Here is a 23,969-nt window from a genome sequence, read left to right as displayed (position 1 = left end):
AAACTGTGGCTTCTACAGTTTTAATGCTAGAATAAAAATGTTACCTGAAATGTATTAGTCTCGTCAATAAACGCTTAAATCTGTCTACCGCCCACATAACCATATAATGAGATCGCGAGTAAGGGGCGCATTACAATCTCGCTTAGCTGCTTGCATATCCCATCTCTCTTTGGTCCCTTTAGCTGAGTAACGGGTATCTGATAGTCGATGTACTCGTCAATAGCGTTCTTCCATGTTTTTGACCTCGAGTTGGCAATCAATTTTCATTTAAAAATATGGGTCGCTGAATTGGGAAAACAAAAAAAAAACAATTTGTTGATTTTTGAATTGTGTTGATAATACCAAAAAAAAATATAATGTAATTATCGATACAATAAATATCAATTTAAAATTCATAGCTCGAATTTGCTATTAATTAAAATTTCTTTTTTTTATGACAGACTTAGTATATTTCTTTGTGGGTCTCAACAACCTTAAGTCAAAATCTAGGTAGCGTAATCTATGTGCTAAATGTTCCACAGCAATCCGAGGGGATCTCTGCAAAAATAAAAGTATTAATATAAAAACCATTCTGTAACTTACAACTCAAAATTTTGTAAAGCACTTACTGTCTGTATGTCCCCAACCTAGTGGGACGTTCAACCGTCTGTTCTCCTGCTTGAGCCATTGGTATAGGGGGTCAAAATACTCTAAGAGTGCCGCTGGGTCCATTTCCGTCTCTCCCGTGAACTCCTGGAGAACTACCTTCCAGTGCCGGGAGTTGCCCTTGGAGAGGAACTGGCTTAAAGATCTTCCAGCCGCTTTGCTGCCAAAGATATCACAGTTGTCCAAAGTAAGGCGACTGTCATTAGGAGCATATTGTCCGGCCTGGCGGCATAGGGCTTTGTGGAACTGGAACTGGAAGATGTGGGCGGCAAAATAACGGAGGTATTCAACATCCGCATCAATGTGGTACTTGGCCGGCGGGTCAAAGTCTTTTTCGGTGCGGAAAACTGGTGGCTCGACGCCACCAAACTCGGATCGCATCTGCCAGAAGCCGCAGTTCCATTGCGATTCATCTAGTTCATTGCGAAAAACAGCATAGCGATACTTATCCACGGCATAGCCGAAGGGCAGGAAGACAATCTTGGAGAGAGCCTGCTTGAACAACTGATTAATTCGACTCTTCTCGTCCAGTCTACCATTATCTATCAGTCCAATTGCTTTCAAGTGCTTCGGGGACATCACAGACAGGGCTATCAAATCGCCAACGGCTTCGTGGAAGCCAGGATTGGGAGCTCCCCGATAGACAGCCGGCTGCTGTTCGTATTGCAGGTAGTATTGGATGTGTCCTAGCTCATGATGCACTACATAAAAGTAATGGTTGTCGATTTCCGTGCACATCTTTATTCTGACATCTCTGTCTTGGTAAAAGTCCCAGGCGGAGGCATGGCAAACCACCTGACGATCGTCGGGACGGGTGAGCACACTTAGATTCCAGAAACTGGGTGGCAGGGCGAGCATTCCGAGCGACTGGAAGAATTGATCGCCCAGCTCAAATAGCTTCTTCACCGTGTATCCCTGCCGTTCCATCTCAACCTTAACGTCCACAAAAGGCTTCTCCGGATACGGAGTGAAGAGACCGAGTAGCTCGTTCCACGATTGACCCCACATGTTGCCCAGCAGGCTTATTGGGATGTTCCCCTCCACTGGCATCACATCCGGACCGTAGTGCTGTCGCAGGCGGAAGCGCACGTAGCCGTGAAGTTGTCTGTAGAAGGGCAGCAGCTGCTTGAATGTAGCATCAAGTTGTCTTTCAAAGTCCGCGTCCTCATAAAACTGCACCCAATAATCCGCATAGGAACGGTGACCTACATATATATTGAAAGAGAAATTATGTTAAAACCATTTCAGTACATATTAACCAAACCAATTTGGAATCGTACAATAGCTTTCCAAATATTTTCATTCAAAATTATTCGAATAAAGGAAATTGCTGTTGCAATCAGATAAAGTGATAGCCTCTACCCTTTTCATTTTAAAAATACATGGTAAAAACAGATTGAATAGATTAAGTTGAATTAAATACAAAAACTCTCTTCTCTGTATTACACGCAATCAGGACACATTTTCTCCCCGTGTTGGCCAGACGATTTCCCCGTTTTGGGTCAGACAGCGGGTTATCAATGCCACTCACCATTCAATTGTGAAGCCTTGCGCGTGAGACGCACGTACTCGGCGAAGTGATCCCGCATGGGGGTTCCGGACTTATCGTACCACTCCCGCCAGTACCAGGACAGCTCCTCAGGATCCCGGCTGTGTGACAAGCGCTCCTGGATGTGTGGCTCCAGAGCAAGAGAGCAATCACTGCGGTTTGTATAGGAACACACTGTGACGGTGGCGTAGTTCGTCTGCATCGAACTGATGGCATTTTGCAGGGCCAAGTAGTCGTCGGGACTTAGGGCGGAGGCTCCCAGTTTGGAGAGGTGCTCGGCCTGTCGACGTATGTCTGCATCCTCGGACTGAACGTAATCGGAGACCTTTATCCTTTCGGCCAGACGTTTATTAAGCCCCGCATTCCGAGCATAAACCTCGATCATGGCCTGACGATTTGCCTCCGAAACATTAGTATTATATGTATAGCCGGACAAGAACTCCTCGTGAAAACGTCTACGCAATTGTTCATTCTCCAACTCGAAGAACCTGCGGGCCTCTAGGACTGAAGCCGAACAACTATTTCCCATGGATAGTCCATGGGGTAGCTGATAAAACATTTATGTTTAAATATAAAAATAAGAAGGGTTCGGTGGGATAGAAATACTTACCCAAAGCATTAGAACAAGCCATAACGCAGTTAAATTGAATATCCCCATTGCTTAAAGCCGATCCCAGGTCAAGCCGCGCTTATCTTTGCACTTTGAATTTTCAGTAACACTGCTCCAAAACAAAGACGCAACACTTCCGATTGCTTGGACTTCTCGCCGTTGTTGTGGAATTCTGAATTCTGAACTCAGCGGAGAACTGTTTATATACGAGATAATGCAATTCTCAGTGCTGCCAGCTGAAGGCCGTAAAAATAGCTAAAAATGTAAAATGGTTGATAAGCGTGATTAAATATATTAATAAATAAATCAAATCTAAAACCATTTGTATATCAAAAAGTAAAGTTTCTAAGGAACCAGAGTAGTCACCTTTGTTTTTACATACTAATATCGCATTACTTCCTTATCTATCGTGTAAGAAAATAATTATACTTTTTTCCAATATAAATATTAATAATTAAGTTCCGATCTATGTGGCCATTAATTAACTTACGGGTACAATTAATATCCTCTTCCCACACCCATGTTTTTTCAGTGTTAATCTAAATTCTTTTTCATGACACTGAAAAGTTCGTTAATTCACAGTAACAACGTAAGTAACTATAAGAAAGGAAAAATTCAATAAAGGCAAAACTCATTAAATTTGCTTAGGTTAGTGGTTGTTATCTAAGGGACAAAATCTAAGCCTTTCTGCGAACAAAAATATTAATTTTAGCACGAAGAAGTGATATGAAAACATGATATGCGATACATAAATTATAACAAATATATATTAATAATATATTATGTGCCATTTACTGAAACCTCAAACTTTTTTAGACAGTTTAAATTTTATAAAATAAGAACAGGAAAAGTACATTTTACAACAGTATCGCTGAATTGAACTCCCCTTTCTTTGTGTTGTAACGCTGTTCATGTCAGCTGTTATTGGTTGGCGAATAAATCTATAACGGTCATTCTTTTTATTGTTTAAATATTTTGTTAATTTTTAACAGTTCCGCAATACAAAAAATATCATCTTTTTACGTAATATTAATTGTTTTCACATATTTGTGCCATACATTTTATTTTACGAATTTACTGAATATATTCGTCAGTTTGTTCTGGCTAGAAAAAAAGCTGAGTAAGGCTGCACTCTTGATATCGATACAAAATTAAAAACTGCTTGAAGCCTCGCATTCACTTACAATCACAAGAGTGTGCGCGTTCAGAAATTGTACACCTGCCCGCCAATCTACCTGTCTTGCTAAACTCTTTGCTGTTGTCTCCGCAGTATCCATGGCTTAAACGCCTCTCAGCTGTTCTTTTCATTGCTGACCATGATAAAGAGTCATAAAGGTCAGAATTCATAGTCATAATTTTACAGGAGTTTATCAAATTTTCAAAGTCTGTATTCTGTAAGTTGAACTTAATACCTATTGGCCCAAAGCTGGGCGCCCACAGTTTTAATGCGAGAAATAACATAACAAAAAGTTTGCCACGCCCACTCTAACGCCCACAACCTTTCTGACGCTCACATGACCAAATGTTGTAACCGCCGCTAGGTGGCGCCTTGCAATCTCGATCTCGCTTTGCTGCTTGCATATCTCCTCTGATGCGAAAGGATCCCGGTTTGGATACACGCTGAGTCAGAGTGATAGAAAAGTTTTCAAAAAGCATATTTAACATTTCCCTAACAATTTTAGTGTTGCTAATTACAAAACAAGGAAGATCGCTATAGTGGAGTACCTCGACTACCAGATACCCGTTACTCAGCTAAAGGGACCAAAGGGTAATGGAGATATGCAAGCAGCAAAATCGAGATTGAAATGCGCCACCTACCGGCGGTAGACAGATTTAAGCGTTATGGGCGTTAGCGTGGGCGTGGCAAATTTTTCAATCGATAGGTATTGACGAGACCAATACATTTCAGTTAAAACTTTTTATCTAGCATGAAAATTGTGGGCGCCACAGGCTTGGGCGGTTTGTGGGCGTTAGAGTGGGCGTGGCATATTCGCGTAACAAACTTGCGCTGCGTACAAGGCTACGAAATCTAAATCTGAGATCCCAATTCTCTATCTTTGATAGTTTCCGAGATATCCAATTTCATATTTACGATTTTTTGAAGTTTGTGGGCGTTAAAGTGGGCGTGGCAAACTTTTTTTTGAGTCAATCGATAGGTATTGATGAGGACAATACATTTCAGCTAAAATTTTTATTCTAGCATCAAAACTGTAGGAGCCACAGTTTTGGGCGGTTTGTGGGCGTTAGAGTTGGCGTGGCACGCTGCTGAAACAAACTTTCTCTGTGTAAGAAGCTCAGGAATCTGCACGCCAAATCTCAATGGCCTAGCTCTTATAGTTTTCAAGATCTCAGCGTTCATCCGGACAGATAGACGGTCAGACGGACATGGCTAGATCGACTCGGCTAGTGATCCTGATCAAGAATCTAGTATACCCTTTTACTCTACGAGTAACGGGTATAAAAAGTACTGTGACCCGAGCATAAGGAAATGCTAGAGCCAGGCACTTGATCCCTGAACCACGACCCTATTTTTTTTTTCCTGGCAGAATGCCTTTTGAAATTTTCACAATTTTTTTTGTCTAAAGTGATAAATATTTACGTTTACAAAAATAAAATAATTTAGGAGCTTATTTGAAAGCGAAACATTTTTGAAAGGGTTAAAAATTAGCTCACGAAGTCAAATGGCTAAAAGCTTTTATTTAGTTTGAAAGAATTCTCTGAGTCGGACCTGCACCATGTATCGGGTCAAAGTCTTTTTCGGTGCGGAAAACTGGTGGTTCGACGCCACCAAACTCGGATCGCATCTGCCAGAAGCCGCAGTTCCATTGCGATTCATCTAGTTCATTGCGAAAAACAGCATAGCGATATTTATCCGCGGCATAGCCGAAGGGCAGGAAGACAATCTTGGAGAGAGCCTGCTTGAAGAACTGATTGATTCGACTCTTCTCGTCCAGTCTACCATTATCTATCAGTCCAATTGCTTTCAAGTGCTTTGGGGACATCAGAGACAGGGCTATCAAATCGCCAACGGCTTCGTGGAAGCCAGGATTGGGAGCTCCCCGGTAGACAGCCGGCTGCTGTTCGTATTGCAGGTAGTATTGGATGTGTCCTAGCTCATGATGCACTACATAAAAGTAATGGTTGTCGATTTCCGTGCACATCCTTATACAAAAATAAAATAATTTAGGAGCTTATTTGAAAGCGAAACATTTTTGAAAGGGTTAAAAATTAGCTCACGAAGTCAAATGGCTAAAAGCTTTTATTTAGTTTGAAAGAATTCTCTGAGTCGGACCTGCACCATGTATCGTTGGCTTCCTTTCATATTCCATGTAAGTTCAGACGTTGAAGCCGTACGGTTTGGGGGGTTCAACGTTGAGGAGCATTTCATCAAAATATTCGAGTTTTGTTTCACATTTGTCGACTGAATCTTGAGATCTTATATATCTGTGACGTAGGGGTCTTTTCAACTTTACCAGTTCCATAACCTTAGGTTAAAGAGAGCCTGAAGTGGGTTGTAGCAAAGATAATATAGACTACAAAATGAGTAACCACCATACAACGGAATGTACGGAAAATTTTTGGTGTGGATTTTCGATTTCGATTTTCGATCTTCCTAGTGTGCGTTGTCCGTGTAAGAATCTTTGGTTGTGTCAGTGTATAATTTCGTGTGCTCTGCTGCAAAAAAGGTCAGTCTCGCATTTGACCGGATCAAAAATATGTGGCAATATTTTTAAAACAGGTAGAAACTTCGAATTCGAATTCCAAAATTTTTATTGTTGAAAAAAAGTTTTTTGCTGTACAAACATTGCAAGTAGTTTGACTCCCCAGACAAATGTTAAAGTAGCAATAAGCTAAACAGTCTTCGCCCCAAATAAATAAATACATAATGATATTATAATGTTTGAACAGGAAAACTTGAATCTATTTGTTAAATATGTTCATTTGATGAAAAAGCACGCATCATATTCATCAAGCCACGATGAAAAATCGCTATTTCTTTAAATATTGTTTAAAGCGTACTTGCTTTGATTGTTAATGAAAACGTGTTCTAATCCCTCGAAATGTTTTTTACGTACATTAAAAAATATATGTGGAGGAGCAATTTCTTTCTAAAGTCCCAATCAATACATCTAAAAACATTTTTTTTTAAATAATTGACAGCTTATAAAAAACAAGGAAGAACGCTATAGTCGAGTACCTCGATTATCAGATACCCGTTACTCAGCTTAAGGGACCATAGGGTAATGGAGATATGCCAGCAGCAAAGCGAGATTGAAATGCGCCACCTATCCGCGATCTCAATATATGGTTATGTGGGCGGTAGACAGATTTAAGCGTTATGGGCGTTACTCGCAGAGTAAAAGGGCATACTAGATTCGTCGGAAAGTATGTAACAGGCAGAAGGAAGCGTTTCCGACCCCCTAAAGTATATTTATTCTTGATCAGGATCACTAGCCGAGTCAATTTAGCCAGGTCCGTCTGTCGGTCCGTCCGGATGAACGCTGAGATCTCGGAAACAATAAGAGCTAGGCTACTGGGATTTGACATGCATATTCCTGAGCTTTTTGCGCAGCGCAGCAGCGTGCTACGCCCACTCTAACGCCCACAAACCGCCCAAAACTGTGGCTCCTACAGTTTTGATGCTAGAATACAAATTTTAACTAAAATGAATTGTTCTCATCAATACCTATCGATTGACCCAAAAGAAGTTTGATACGCCCACTTTAACGCCCACAAACTTAAAAAAAAGTTAATATGAACGCGGATACCTCGGAAACTATCAAAGTTAGAGAAGTGGGATTTCAGATATAGGTTCCGTAGCGTTGTACGCAGCGCATGTTTGTTACGCAAATATGCCATGCCCACTCCAACGCCCACAAACCGCGAAGACCTGTGGCGCCCACAATTTTCTTGCTAGGTAAAAAATTTTAACTGAAATGTATTAGTCTGGTCAATACCTATCGTTTGATCAAATTTCCACTCTATCGCCCACTCTAACGCCCACAAACCGCCTAAGCCTGTGGCGCCCACAAGCTTTATGCTAGAAAACAATTTTAACTGAAATGTAATAAGTCTCGTCAATCCTATCGATTGACCCAAAAAAAAGTTTGCCACGCCCACTCTAACGCCCATAACGTTTAAATCTGTTCAATGCTTGTATATCTTCATATTCCTTTTGTCCCTTTACCTGAGTAACGGGTATCTGATAGTCGGGGTACTCGACTATAGCGTTCTTCCTTGTTTTATATCTTCTCAAGTTAAGCCCGAATGTTCTCAAACTGACCCAGCCCAAAGGTTTCGGTCAAATTTTATGAACGAGCGTTCAAGAATTGTCAACAAACGGGCTAACGCGCATTTTGACCCCGTTTCGGCTTGATTTTTAAACGTTTCGAACGAGTTTTTATCCGGGTGTTCGCAAATTAGTATCTCACTTTTAAAGCTATCGGGATGAAGCCTTCCCAAAAGTCTTATTTCTATTGCAGGTAGTAAAGAGGTCGGAAAAAGCCGGTTTGGAAAACTATTTATATCCTATAGCTATTTAAATGTAAAAAAATTATAATTTCGGTTTTTATATTTAATACTATTTCAGGATTTCGAATAAAATGTTAAGAAATCGGTCGACTTTATCATATATGTAGCTGCCATAATTCAGATAATTAATGTCTAAATAATACCAAGCCGGTATATTTCGTGTTCGGTAATCATATACTATAGTAAACTGAAATAGAACATAATCTTAATGTTTCTGTAATAAAGCCTAGTACTCAGATCGGTTAAGAGTTTCGACTAGTGAAACTCTTAACCGATCTGAGTACTAGGCTTTATTACAGAAACATTAAGATTATGTTCTATTTCAGTTTACTATAGTATATGATTACGCCCACTTTAACGCCCACAAACTTAAAAAAAAAGTTAATATGAACGCGGATACCTCGGAAACTATCAAAGTTAGAGAATTGGGATTTCAGATATAGGTTCCGTAGCGTTGTACGCAGCGCATGTTTGTTACGCAAATATGCCATGCCCACTCCAACGCCCACAAACCGCCAAGACCTGTGGCGCCCACAATTTTCTTGCTAGGTAAAAAATTTTAACTGAAATGTATTAGTCTGGTCAATACCTATCGTTTGATCAAATTTCCACGCCCACTCTAACGCCCACAAACCGCCTAAGCCTGTGGCGCCCACAAGCTTTATGCTAGAAAACAATTTTAACTGAAATGTAATAAGTCTCGTCAATCCTATCGATTGACCCAAAAAAAAGTTTGCCACGCCCACTCTAACGCCCATAACGTTTAAATCTGTTCAATGCTTGTATATCTTCATATTCCTTTTGTCCCTTTACCTGAGTAACGGGTATCTGATAGTCGGGGTACTCGACTATAGCGTTCTTCCTTGTTTTATATCTTCTCAAGTTAAGCCCGAATGTTCTCAAACTGACCCAGCCCAAAGGTTTCGGTCAAATTTTATGAACGAGCGTTCAAGAATTGTCAACAAACGGGCTAACGCGCATTTTGACCCCGTTTCGGCTTGATTTTTAAACGTTTCGAACGAGTTTTTATCCGGGTGTTCGCAAATTAGTATCTCACTTTTAAAGCTATCGGGATGAAGCCTTCCCTAATGTCTTATTTCTATTGCAGGTAGTAAAGAGGTCGGAAAAAGCCGGTTTGGAAAACTATGTATATCCTATAGCTATTTAAATGTAAAGAAAATTATAATTTCGGTTTTTATTTTTAATACTATTTCAGGATTTCGAATAAAATGTTAAGAAATCGGTCGACTTTATCATATATGTAGCTGCCATAATTCAGATAATTAATGTCTAAATAATACCAAGCCGGTATATTTCGTGTTCGGTAATCATATACTATAGTAAACTGAAATAGAACATAATCTTAATGTTTCTGTAATAAAGCCTAGTACTCAGATCGGTTAAGAGTTTCACTAGTCGAAAAATCTTATTCTTTGTAGTGTGACCGAAGTTTTCAAAGTTCACCCGCAATGCATGTAGCACGGTCTTACAGTCAAGCTGCTGGGCTTGTTGCCAAACGGAAAACAAATCAATTGGAGAAACTTAAAAAGGAGGAGTCTGCTGGTACACAAAGAAAGTAAAATAAAAATAAATGGAATGTTCAACGAATGTTTTTATTTATGTAAATTTGTAGTTTAAAGCTTCCTTAACGTCCCACAAATGCTTCGCCATCTTTCCCGCGCCACCGCAGTCCAGCTCCGAGTCCCAATGGGCATATTGGACCTTGAGGAAGTGGGAGCCGGATTGGGAACGGGGTTGATCCGCTAATGCTGCAGGAAGTCGCCCAGCATCCTGGCCATGGCTTCTCCAACTGTTCCTTAGCGGGCGCCCTATTTTCCTCCTTCTTATAGAAGCCACCGCGTCCTCCATCTCCGCTTAAGCTGCCAAGTAGCTGATGGTTATGGTGTACGGAGTCCTAATGGAGAGGACTTCGGCGATCATATTACTGGTGGTTCTGCTAAAAAGAATCTTCTATTAGTACAACGCAACCAAATTATTTTGGCCAGATCTTACATTCTTTGCGAGGACACGCCCGGCAGGATGTCCATGTAGAGAGCGAAGTCCCACTCGGCATGTTCCTTCCCACTGGGATTCTCTAGTGGATCTCCTCCAGCGCTTCAACTATTCTGCGAACTTGCCCCGTTGTGGTATTGCTTCCTGTCGGTCAAGTCCCACAATAATGGGCAACACCTTGGATCCATTTTCATCTGCACTGACCTCCTTTAACCGTTTTTGGGGTTTTTCTTCCATTTAAAATTTTTTAATTCCCCACCGCTTCTGCACGAACACCGCCAAAGATTACATTTTTTATTCTTTGGGCCGCGGCTAACGGCGTTCATCGAAAACTCACTCCCGAAATCTGGTATTTTTTCTGGTATTTCCTTAGCTTATCTAAATAACGCGCTGAAAAACAGACCCGACGAAAAGCTTTAGCCGCCTGTTTGCCTCTCGCTCACTCCTGGTTAGCTCGCGGTTTTCGTCGATGTGAGTACTAGGCTTAAGCGACCACGGGAGCGACCTGAAGGGTATAGAAAGTACGGCTCGCCGAAGCTAGCTTCCTTTCTTGTTTAATTTGTTAGAGAGTAAAAGTGTATATTGTGTTCGAAGAAAAGTATGTAACAGGTATTAAAAGCGTTTCCGATCCCATAAAGTATATGTATATATTCTTGATCAGGATCACTAGACAGGTCGATCTAGCCGTCTCCGTCTGTCCGTGTGAACGCTTTAATCTCGGAAACTATAAGAGAAAGAATGGTGGGATTTGGCATGTACATAGATTCTTGGGCTTCCTGCGCAAGTTTGATTCAGCATGATGCTTAACGCTAAAACCCGTCTAGCACCCACACTTTTTAATATTAGGTACAAACTTTGTTCTTATTATCAATACCCATCCACATTCCAAAAATTATTCAAAACGAAACATTCATTAAAAAGTTATATCCAAACAATAATAAACTCAAAACAAACTCAAGAGAGTGCGAGAGGGACTTAGATATATTCATAAGGAAAATCGACTGCTTACGAAATTTCACTAGCACCACCTAGGTTTCACATTATGTGGCGTATTAGTGAAATCTTGTAAACATCCGATAGGAATGAACGATAGGTGGCGCTTTTTGTTAGCTGAGTATCGGGTATCTAATTGTCAAGTTCCTTCGTGATTTTTTGAAACTTGCAATGCGCAAGAATCTCTAGAATCTGCGTCATCCTAAGTTCCTAGCTTTTATATTTTCCGAGATCGCAGCTTTCACACGGACGGACTGACGAGTGATACACTGATCGAAAGGTTTTGTGATTTTCTTTAATTTTTGGTACAAAGACCTTTAATAAGTCGATTGGTTAAGGAGAAAGTTAAATTTAAAAGATTATAATAATAAACCGGAAAAACAAAATTTACCGGTCTTACATTTTTTCACATTTCCTAACAAAATACGCGCTTTTGGTACTATTGCAATACGATATTCCATCGCAAAGTTGTACAATTTAAATGAATTTCAGGCCATTTTCAAATAAGGATTTAAAAGAACGAGTATGTTTGTCGGTTTGCCATGTTTTTTGTGTAACGGTACTGGAATTTTTTGACGCATTATACGATTTAGCTTAAAAACATTTGAAAAAAGCTAGAAATGAGAATAAGAAAAACTGATAGTGCATTTATTTAGTAGATCGTATAATACCTATTCATTAGTATATCGGAAAACTAGGGTCTATATTGCTTGCCCAGGCGTGCAGTCCGCCAATTAGGTCTCGCACGAAGTGCGTTGGAAATCGATTGCGCACATGCTGAACGGCGATCTGTGAGTCATTTCCACGCCGGCAAAGCAGAACAATAGGCAGCGCCTTGTCCTCCAGATGATTGGAAAATCGCTTCAAGTAGCCATCGTTCAGGATTTCGATCAATGGCACATTGACAGACTTAGGCAGTTGGCATATCTCAAACTCGGCCGTTGGCCTTACATCGATTAACAGATGGGACTGTGCTTGGAGCTTCTCTCGATACTCTTCCACGGACATGCGCTCATCCGCCGCCAGCACTTGCACGGGATTGTTCTTGTCGGTGGCCTGCATGCCACAGAAAATTTCATAGTCAATTAACTCGGTAATTATCGGCTGAGCAGAACACACATGACAGTTGGGTCGCTTGCTGCGAATGCGAACGTTTCGGAACATGCCGCTGCTGCCATCGAAGATGAGCAGGCGACCGGCTAGGACATCGCCCAGTCCCACAATAACCTTTATAGCCTCCAAAGCCTGCATTGCACCAATGGTACCAGTGACAGCGCCCAGGACTCCACCATCGCCACAATTTGTAACCGCTTCCGGCGGCGGAGGCACTGGGTATATGCATCTGTAACAAGGTCCATTTCCATAGCTGTAAACAGTGAGCTGACCATCCATTTTCAGGGCACTCCCAGAGACGAGGGGTTTCCTCAGCATCACGCATGCATCACTAAGTAGATAACGCGTAGGCAAATTGTCGCTGCAGTCTAGAACCACATCATAGCCACGGAGGATGTGCATTGCGTTCTGACTATACAATAGCCTGGAATGGCAACGTACCTCGCAGTTTGGATTTAGCTCCAGCAGGGCTATCCTTGCCGATTCTGCCTTGGACATACCACACCGAGCCTCAGAATGCAGAATCTGGCGGTGGAAGTTGCTCCGCTCCACGTCATCGTAGTCTATGAGTCCCAAGTTTCCGCAGCCAGCTGCCGCAAGATATTGTGCCGCCGGACAGCCCAATCCGCCAAGGCCCACAATCAGCACAGAGCTGTTTTTCAGCTTCAGTTGTCCTTGGACCCCAAAACTCGGCAGTATGAGTTGCCGGCTATACCGGGCTACGTCATCTTTAGTCAACTTGGTGTGGGCGGACTCCCCTTGCGATTTCATAGCATTATCCTCGGCCTGATTCTGTGCTCTTGCAACGGCGGATACCGTGGAGCTCAGGTCCCGCAGACATTGCTCTTTCCTGTTAAGTGCTGCCCGCAATTCGGAGATCTCTCTCTCTAGCTTGGTCCGTTCGGAATTTGCCTCGGATTTGATCATTGAAGTGCGGGGAAAGTTGGTACGTGTTACTGTAAGGATTGACGACTTCTTTGGCTCTCTCGTATGAGCGCACAAACGTTATCGACAGTGTGTGGCCAGTCCCAACTTGAAAAATTTGTATTGAAATAATATAATATAATAAAGAATTGGCGTGTTGTAGTAGAGCCTGGACGATACATCGATGTATCCCCGATGTATCGATATTCCAGACAAAATAGCGAACACCGATTCGATATTTTTAACAGCGATCTCAACATCAATATATCTGCCCAACATCGTTTTTTTCTTTTTTTTTTCTCTAATAGCACATTTAGAAAATGAGACAAAACTGTAAGTACAACGCTTAATTTTTAGTTTAACATAGACTATTTTAACAGAGTTTTTTGCATGCTTTTATTTTTTTTAAATCAGAGTGTTTGTCCCCAAAAGTTTCACAAAAGCCTCTAAGACCACCTGAACTACCAAAGCGTACACGCTTTGAATTTTTTACATGTTGCTGACGTTTTGCCGACTATCGGCAGCCAATAATTCGCGAAGATGACTTAACGATATGAGTGCATAAGTACACGAATACTGCCTCTGGAGATCGAAATCAAGCAAAGCCGCAACTGCATCATTCCAAAAGCGACTAGAACAAAAACCGTGCCTAGTACTCAGATCGGCTGAGTTTCGCTTGTCGAAAAATCGTATTCTTTGTAGTGTGACCGAAGTTTTCAAGGTTCACCCGCAATGCATGTAGCATGGTCTTATTGTCAAGCAGCTGGGTTTGTTTCCAAACGGAAAACAAATCAATTGGAGAAATTTAAAAAAGAAGTCTGCTGGTGCACAAAGAAATTAAAATAAAAAAAATAAAATGTTCAACGAATGTTCTTATTTATGTAAATTTTAAGTTTAAGGCTTCCTTCTCATGGATGCTTCGCCATCTTTCCCGCGCCATCTGTAGTCCAGCTCCGAGTCCCAATAGGCTGGCCAATAATGGCTGGTGATGGCTCCTCCAGCTGTCCCTTAGCGGGCGTCCTCATTTTCTCCTCCCTATAGAAGCCGGCGCGTCCTCCATCTCCGCTTTAGCTGTCAATGGAGAGCTCGTCGGAGATCGAGCGATGTCCCATGTTCCTTCCCACTGGGATTCTCTAGTCGATCTCCTCCAGCACTTCAACTATTCTGCGGATTTGCCCCGTTGTGGTATTGCTTCCTGTCGGTCAAGTCCGAACACCGCCAAAGATTAAATTTCTTATTCTTTGGGCAGCGGCTAACGGCGTTCATCGAAAATGCACTCGCGAAATATGGTATTTTTTCTGGTATTTCCTTAGCTCATCTGAGTACCGCGCTGAAAAACAGAGCCGACGCTCACTCCTATGGTTAGCTCGCGGTTTTCGTCGATATGAGTACTAGGCTTAAGGAATAGAAATTGATTAACAGCAACTTTAACAAGAGAGAACGCTTTAGTCGATGCCATCAACTATCAGCTGAGAGAAGTGCGAGGGAGATGGAGATATGCAAGCAGCTAGCGACTGTTCCCAAGATTGCACCCTTTATTTGCTTATAACTTTTTAATGAATGGTCCGATTTTTATATTTTTGGCATATAGATGAATATTGATAATCAAAACAAAATCATACTTACCTTAGTCGCTGCTGATGCGCCATCTGTCTGAACACACTATAAAACGGTGTAAACACTATTAAGGTAATACCGGGTTAAAACCTCTAATACCCTATACACACAGAGCGGGTTTCCGCTTCAGTGACCAAATTTCTTTTATAAGGCCTTGTACTTACATCGACGAAAACCGCGAGCTAACTATAAGAGTGAGCGAGAGGCAAACAGGCGGCTAAAGCTTTTCGTCGGATCTGTTTATCAGCTTGGTATTCAGATGAACTAAGGAAATACGATAAAAAATACCAGATTTCGCGAGTGAATTTTCGATGAACGCCGTTAGCCGCGGCCCAAAGAATAAGAAATTTAATCTTTGGCGGTGTTCGTGCAAAGGCGATGTGGGAACTACAAATTAAAAATGTAAGGAAAACACCAAAATCGGCTGCAGAAGGTCAGAGCAGATGAAATAGGACGCCTAATTCAAGCTGTTGCCCATTATTGTGAGACTTGACCGACAGGAAGCAATAACACAACGGGGAAAACCCGCAGAATAGTTGAAGTGCTGGTGGAGATACTCTAGAGAATCCCAGTGGGAAGGAACATGGGACATCGCTCGATCTCCGACGAGCTCTCCATTGAGGACTCCACCTCAACCAGCTACTTGACAGCTAAAGCGGAGATGGAGGACGCGCCGGCTTCTATAGGGAGGAGAAAATAAGGTCGCCCAGCAACTATTAGCCAGCCTATTGGGACTCGGAGCTGGACTGCAGATGGCGCGGGAAAGATGGCGGAGCATCCGTGGGACGAGAAGGAAGCCTTAAACTCCAATTTACATAAATAAAAACATTCGTTGAACATTTTATATATTTTTATTTTAATTTATTTGTGCACCAGCAGACTCTTCATTTTTAAATTGCTCCAATTGATTTATTTTCGTTTGGCAACAAGCCCAGCTGCTTGACAGTCATGCCATATGCATTGCTGGTGATCTTTAAAAACTTCGGTCACACTATAAGGAATAAGATTTTTCGACTAGTGAAACTCTTAGCCGATCTGAGTACTATGCTTACTAGACTTGAAAAATCTTAATCTTTGTAGTGTGACCGAAGTTTTCAAAGTTCACCCGTAAATCATCTAGCATGGTCTTACTGTTAGGTAGCTGGATTTGTTGCCAAACGGAAAAGAAATCAACTGGAGCAATTTAAAAAAGAAGTCTGCTGGTGCACAAAGAAATTAACAAAAAATTAAATGGAATGTTCAACAAATGTTTTTTTAAAGTAAATTAGTAGTTTTAAGCTTTTTTCTCGTCTCATCTTTCCATCTGCAGTCCAGCTCCGAATTCCAATAGGCAAACTGGACCTTGAGGAAGTGGGAGCCGGATTGGAAACGGGGTTGTTCCGCCTGATGCTGCTCGAAGTCGCCCAGCATCCTGGTAACGGCTGGTGATGGCTCCTCCAGTTGTCCCTCAGCGGGCGACCTTATTTCCTCCTCCCTATAGAAGCTGGCGCGTCCTCCATCTCCGCTTTAGCTGCCAAGTAGCTGTTGGAGGTGGAGTTCGGTGCTTCCTCAATGGAAGCTCGTCGGAGATCGGGCGAAGTCCCACTCGGCATGTACCTTTCCACTGGGATTCTCTAGTGGATCTCCTCCAGCACTTCAACTATTCTCCTGATTTTCCCTGTCGTGGTATTGCTTCCTGTCGTTGAAATCCCACAATCCCACAGCTTGGATTAGGCGTCCTTTTTCTTCTGCACTTTAGGCGTTTTTTGGGTTTTTCTTTCATATTTTAATTTTTAAATTCCACACCGCTTTTGCACGAACAGACCCTGCTCAGGGAGATGGGTGTGGGTCTGTGTTAAGATGAAACAAGAGTGTCAAAGAACTAACAATAGTACACAGAGTAGTAGCTAAGATTCGGACGAGAGACTGTACCTATCGAAGACGGAGGCCCAGATGTTATTGGCCACCTTCTATACCCACCCTACCTGTGAAGTCTCATCAGACTCCACCCTTAAAACAACCGCTGCGCTACATCCTCTAAGGTGCCCTCAAAAGATCACAAATTAATTCATCTTAAATTTCATTTAATACGGCAAATACGATATGGTTCATGGTTCTTAATACTACAAATCCTAACACTAAAACCTTAAAACTAAGCGTTCTTCACGCCAAACGACTCTCTATATGATCGTGTGTCAGTACAAGATTATCAAATAGATAAAGAAATCCATATTTAGTTTCGTTAAATTATTACGAAACTGATTTCATATTTTATCGATATGCGGTAAACTTATTCAAAAATTACAGAAAAACACTTAGGCGGATTACGTTAAATTATATAAGGGCAAACGATTCTTATTTAATACTTACCAATACACGAATGTAGGAAAAATAACATGTATATATTTGTACCAAAAGTGTGCGGGCTCAGACAAGAATGAATATATATATATGTATATGTCATACTATGTCGTAAGCACACACGCAAGTTTAATGGCTAAATAGGAATCGTAAATTAAATTAGAAACTTGTCTTAAAAATATTTAGAATAAGAAAATTAAGCTACAATCGCTTTAGCGATACAAAAACAAGTTGGCAGTCCCGGCCAAAATTAACTGGAAACCAGAATTGGAACTCAAATTCCAATTGGGATGCGGCATCGTGCTTCCGCGGTCTTGCCCGGATTACACCGAATCGGCGCCGGTGCGACTTTCGCCCGAACTGCAACGTGATCCGACTTTTAGATCGTGGTGCGGACTTGGTAAGGTCAAAACCTCTCGCAGGTTGACGGAGGCGATAGTTGAAGCCTCTTATGGTTTGACGAAATGAAATTAATCCAGGTGTGGCAAGGATGAAAGATTCCTTTCACACGGTGTGCGGTATGAGAATCTCGAATGGCGATTCTGGCCTGGCGCTGACGAAACGTATGGTTCCGGTAATAAACCGCTGCACGCGGCACCTGCTCCTTGCTGTGCGCAAAGGACGACTGGAAAACTTCCGACAATTCCGAGAATTCGCACGTGTCTCTGGTCACTGCTTTTTTCCGGGAATTGCGATTAGATTCTCTCAATATATCGTCCCAAACATCTTACCACCAATATTGGGAGTGACAACAGGTCGTACTGGTCAACAAAATTCTAAGAATTTCACACGCGGATGTATGGATGCGGACGGGTTTGAAAATTGTAACACTTTACGCAGGAAACGAACCGATCTCGAGAGAAGCTTGCAACAAAGAGGAGGAAATCATGGCGTCTAGAGTGGATGTAGGATGCACAAAATCCACAAAACCTATCAAAATGGTATTTTTGGTATTCGGGCGAGGATCGGATCCTTGCTAAACTGAAGGGTTGCATCTGAGCTATTTATGTTAATTACCATGGGTAATGTCCTAACTAAAAATGCCAACTTAGCCGAATATACTGACTCCCACAACTGTGGCTCCTAAAGTTTTGATGCTAGAAAAAAATGTTAACTGAAATGTATTGCTCTCATCAATACCTATCGATTGGCTTAAAAAAAAGTTTGCCACTCCCACTCTAACGCCCACAAACAGCCCAAATCAAATATACGTTATTCATTGATTTGGTCTCGATCTAAATGAAGAGCAAGTATATCTTATTTATTTATTTAAAACGGCCAGTTATATCACAGATTAAGTCATTCCGATGTACACAATAAAAGAAATAGTAGAAAATCGTACGCTTTATTTAACAACAACTTATTGGCATAAGATATTTAGTTATTCTAGAATCGTTATCTCCAAAGAAGGTAGAGCACCCTGTTGGGGTAGCTTAAAAGACACAATGCTTATAAACCGAATAAGGGTTGTTCAATGTTAAACAAATTATATATCAAATTATATATTCTAGGGAAACCGCTTAAAATTGTACTGTTAATGTCTTCATGGCATCTTGCCACTTAACAATATTTCATTGGATATGATTAAAGTAAGTGCTTGCATTTATTTGCATTAGATTAGGTTGAATATATACAATGAATGTATGTGCACCCGTATGTTTAATTGATATCTATGAAACCAGTCCTAACTGCAGACGAAATAGGTTACGTACAAAACCCACCTTTTTTAGACAAATATGTTTTTCATGTACACGCTGGTATCACTCATAAAATATTCCAAAGAACCGTTCTTAAGATATTGGCGGAAAACATGATTTTCGATGTTGTTTGACTAAAGAGCTAATATTACATAATCCAATTCGACAGTTGACAATCTGTACATAGATGTACATAGATATATTTACCTTCCCGAAGACACATAATTTGTTGGGATCGGACTTCAATTAACGGAGATATTTACCAAAGAAGTTACCAAAACTTAAATTTTCTCGCTCTTTTTTTAAATACCTTTTTTTTTGGAGTTTTACTACCTTAGGTAAAATGGCATAAAAACTTTTGAGCCCTTGATTTTTCTTTACATGTTAAGACGAACTTTGCAAAAATCGGTGGCAAATCAAAAGCCGTATGGTGAGTTTAGCAAAAGTATTCAATACCATCACATTTTTTATCGATAAAAGGATTGTTATGATGATGACGTCAATTTTTTCACATTATGTTCTAACAAGCACTCGATAATAAATTTTGTTACGTACGCGGAAGTTATATATACTTTCAACATTATTTTGGTTTGGAAGTCTGTGTGCGTGCAACTCGGCTAACCTCTTTTAGAAATGGAAAGGGATGCCATTTCGCATTTGAAAGACCAGTTGAATGGAGAAATCTGATTGACCATGTAACTGGACTGTTACTTTTGCGTAGGAAGGAAAGAAGATTTTTTTTATAGAACTGCGTCGCATGTGAGAAAAAGAATCAAAACAGTCATATCGCTTTTCAAATGAGAGAGAGATATCTTAATGAAATCTTTCTCCCTGTTCATCACTTTTTTGCACCCAATTTTAATAAAAACAAGAAAGGAAGTTAACTTCGGCAAGCCGAAGCTTGTATACCCTTGCAGCTATAATTATTAAATTTAAAAACACAAAAAATGATATTCCCAATAGTATAAGATAATATGTCAAAAAACACCGAAGCTATAATTTGTTTCATATTATTTTCCTACCAATTTTCCGATCGTTCCTATGGCAGCTATATGATATAGTCGTCCGATTTTGAAAAAAATTAAATTCAAAATTCAGAACTAATTAAAAAATGTAATTTCCAAGCGTAGGAGGTTATATGTTAAAAAACACCGCAGCTATCATTTGTTTTATATTATTTTCCCACAAATTTTCCGATCGTTCCTATGGTAGCTATTTAATATAGTCGTCCGATTTTGATAAAATTAAATTCGAAATTCAGAACTAATTTAAAAATGTTATTTTCAAGCGTAGGAGGTTATATGTTGAAAAACACCGAAGCTATAATTTGTTTCATATTATTTTCCCACCAATTTTCCGATCGTTCCTATGGCAGCTATATGATCTATTCGTCCGATTTCGATAAAATTTAATTCGAAATTAAAAACTAAACGAAATTCAACTAATCAAAAAAATGTTATTTCCCAGCTTAGGAGGTTATATGATAAAAAACACCAAAGATATAATTAAAAAAAAAATTTTTTTTCCGATTATTCCTATGGTTCCGTCTTATATACTACCTGCAAAAGATATAAGATTTTTGGGAAAGTTTCAGCCCGATAGCTTTAAAACTGAGAGACTAGCTTGCGTAGAAACGGACGGACAGACGGACATGGCTAGATCGACTCGTCTAGTCATGCTGATCAAGAATATATATACTCTATGGGGTTGGAAACGTCTCCTTCACTGCGTTGCAAACTTCTGACTGAAATCAATATACCCTCTGCAAGGGTATAAAAAGTCCAAATGAATGTTGAGAAATGGCATTTTCAACTACATGCGCGCTTAAGCAATTTCTATGTTATTATTGGGAGCTCTTAATGCGTTGTTTAATTTTTCGGTTGAATTAAATTAACTTTTTAAAACTCAACCATAGTTATTGAACTAATTTTCAAGCCAATCAATATTCATACAGGAAAAACAAGTGTGAACCTTTTGCTACTGAAAAGTCAACAACATAGGTACATTTATAGTGGGCGTGTATTGTGTTTATATTACACCAGTTTACAAAAAACAAGGAAGAACGCTATAGTCGAGTACCTCGACTATCAGATACCCGTTACTCAGCTAAAGGGACCAAAGGGAAATGGAGATATGCAAGCAGCAAAGCGAGATTTAAATGCGCCACCTACCGGCGGAAGACAGATTTAAGCATTGTGGGCGTTAGGGTAGGCGTGGCAAATTTTTTTTTGGATCAATCGATAGGCATTGACGAGACCAATACATTTCAGTTAAAATTTTTAATCTAGCATAAAAATTGTGGGCGCCACAGGCTTGGGCGGTTTGTGGGCGTTAGAGTGGGCGTGGCATATTCGCATAACAAACTTGCGCTGCGTACAAGGCTACGGAATCTAAATCTGAAATCCCAATACTCTATCTTTGATAGTTTCCGAGATATCCGCGTTCATATTTACGATTTTTTGAAGTTTGTAGGCGGTTTGTGGGCGTTAAAGTGGGCGTGGCAAACTTTTTTTTAGGTCAATCGATAGGTATTGATGAGAACAATTCATTTCAGTTTAAATTTTTACTCTAGCATCAAAACTGTAGAAGCCACAGTTTTGGGCGGTTTGTGGGCGTTAGAGTGGGCGTGGCACTCTACTGAAACAAACTTGCGCTGCGTAAGAAGCTCAGGAATCTGCTCGCCAAATCTCAATAGCCTAGCTCTCATAGTTTCCAAGATCTCAGCGTTCATCCGGACAGACGGACAGACGGACAGACGGACATGGCTAGATCGACTCGGCTAGTGATCCTGATCAAGAATATATATACTTTATGGGGTCGGAAACGCTTCCTTCTGCCTGTTACATACTTTCCGACGAATCTAGTATACCCTTTTACTCTACGAGTAACGGGTATAAAAATCGACGAAATACGCCTTGAAGGCGACTTTAGTTTTCCGGTAAGGTACATCTCCCTGATTAAGAAAAGGGCACTTAAAATTTTTTCTATGGTACCAGTTTTTTTTAAATTGTAAAAAACGTTTTTCGCACGTTTTTATTTTCTAACTCGAGTTCTGATAAACCGAATTCGGTCATCAAAGACTCATTTTACAGGTAATAGAATGCCCTTTAACTTTCTTATACACAATATTTAGTTCCATTTATTAATTTAGAAGCTACTCTTCGTCAACGTTGAAAAAGTTGGAAAAAATGCAAAAACGATGACATAAATAGCTTCTTTAAAAATACACGCCTTAAAACCGAAATAAGTTTTATGTTGTTTTCTTAAAGGTTGAACTTTAACGGAGAATATGAGCCATTGATCACGACAATCCGTTGGTAAATCGATTTTTTACAGATTTTTAAACGTATATACCCAAGTTCAGTATTCGGGAGCAGCGGCCGTTAAACATTATTTTAAATTTTCAGTGTTGGGGAACGTAAGAATTTGGTGCAAGTTGTAATGCATAACGTCAGTTTCCTTGCTAAAAATATATGAAAATGATTTCCTCTTAACTGCAACAAATACTTTTTAGATTAATTCTTCAATTAACGGAGATATTTACCAAAGAAGTTACCAAAACTTAAATTTTCTCGCTCTTTTTTTCAATACGTTTTGAGCCCTTGATTTTCCTTTAAATGTTAAGACGAACCTTGCAAAAATCGGTGGCAAATCAAAGGCGGTATGGTTGGTTTAGTAAAAGTATTCAATACCATCACATTTTTTATCGATAAAAGGATTGTTATGATGATGACGTCAATTTTTTCACATTATGTTCTAACAAGCACTCGATAATAAATTTTGTTACGTATGCGGAAGTTATATATACTTTCAACAGTAGTTTGGTGTGGAAATCTGTGTGCGTGCAACTCGGCTAACCTCTTTTAGAAATGGAAAGATATGCCATTTCGCATTTGAAAGACCAGTTGAATGGAGAAATCTGATTGACCATGTAATTGGACTGTTACTTTTGCGTAGGAAGGAAAGAAGATTTTTTTTATAGAACTGCGTCGGATGTGAGAAAAAGAATCAAAACAGTCATATCGCTTTTCAAATGAGAGAGAGATATCTTAATGAAATCTTTCTCCCTGTTCATCACTTTTTTGCAGCCAATTTTAATAAAAACAAGAAAGGAAGTTAACTTCGGCAAGCCGAAGCTTGTATACCCTTGCAGCCATAATTATTAAATTTAAAAACACAAAAAATGATATTCCCAATAGTATAAGATAATATGTCAAAAAACACCGAGGCTATAATTTGTTTCATATTATTTTTCTACCAATTTTCCGATCGTTCCTATGGCAGCTATATGATATAGTCGTCCGATTTTGATAAAATTAAATTCAAAATTCAGAACTAATAGGTTAGGTTAGGTTAGGTTAGGGCGGCTGTCGGACTATAGTCCGACACACTTAGACCTCAATGGGTCCATTGTGATACCGCATGATCTCGTTTTTCCTTCTCTGGGGTCCCGTTTCTAGTAGTTTCAGCCTATGTTAAGCTGATCAGCATGTCTTCCACCCGGAAGATTTAATAAAGGCACCTATGCTTTTGAGATTTATCTCCGATATTTCGGTAAGATCGTCGATGAAGGGGCTTCTTAAGTGTTTCAGTCTGAGTCTGCATAGGGCTGGGCAGAAGCAGAGAAGGTGTTCTACCGTTTCCCCTTCTTCCTCATCCCTGCAACTTCTTCAGAAATCATTTTGCGGGGCTTTTAGCCTGCCGGCATGTGCTCCAACAAGCCAGTGGCCTGTAAGAGCTCGAATCAACATGCCACACTCTGTGCGGCTGAGTTTGAGTAACTCCGAGGTTTTTTTGTTGTTTATCACAGGCCATGTCTGGTGAGAGATGCGACACTGTGGTGCGTTTTGCCAATGGGTGTTGGGTAGTGTGTTGAAGTGGTTTTTTATGTTTAGCTTGCAAGTAGCCATGGGCATACCGACATTTTCCTCTCCTA

The 23,969-nt window shown here is 40.3% G+C and overlaps 2 protein-coding genes and 1 long non-coding RNA gene across 3 annotated transcripts; all 3 read right to left on the bottom strand.

The window, feature by feature from the left end:
* Positions 1-327: 327 nt before the first annotated feature.
* Positions 328-3,001, bottom strand: LOC119547230 (angiotensin-converting enzyme-related protein). The gene is made up of 4 exons (XM_037853990.1): positions 2,805-3,001; positions 2,177-2,741; positions 609-1,850; positions 328-537 (listed from the first exon to the last, which is right to left on the bottom strand). Exons 1-4 carry the CDS (start codon positions 2,850-2,852, stop codon positions 500-502), a joined length of 1,893 nt encoding a protein of 630 aa, XP_037709918.1. The 5' UTR covers positions 2,853-3,001; the 3' UTR covers positions 328-499.
* An 8,962-nt stretch (positions 3,002-11,963) lies between these two features.
* LOC119547843 (adenylyltransferase and sulfurtransferase MOCS3) lies at positions 11,964-13,568 on the bottom strand. Its single transcript, XM_037854873.1, has one exon. It carries the CDS (start codon positions 13,380-13,382, stop codon positions 12,021-12,023), a length of 1,362 nt encoding a protein of 453 aa, XP_037710801.1. The 5' UTR covers positions 13,383-13,568; the 3' UTR covers positions 11,964-12,020.
* Positions 13,569-16,222: 2,654 nt separating this feature from the next.
* On the bottom strand, positions 16,223-17,024 carry LOC119548076. Its single transcript, XR_005219266.1, has 2 exons — positions 16,908-17,024; positions 16,223-16,825 (listed from the first exon to the last, which is right to left on the bottom strand). It is a non-coding gene; the product is annotated as an uncharacterized LOC119548076 (long non-coding RNA).
* Between the last annotated feature and the right edge of the window lie 6,945 nt (positions 17,025-23,969).

This window comes from Drosophila subpulchrella, chromosome 2L (assembly GCF_014743375.2).
Source record: "Drosophila subpulchrella strain 33 F10 #4 breed RU33 chromosome 2L, RU_Dsub_v1.1 Primary Assembly, whole genome shotgun sequence".
NCBI classification, from domain to species: domain Eukaryota; kingdom Metazoa; phylum Arthropoda; class Insecta; order Diptera; family Drosophilidae; genus Drosophila; species Drosophila subpulchrella.
The sequence above is the reverse complement of the archived record's forward strand: the minus strand, read 5'-3'. Positions and strand labels throughout refer to the sequence as shown.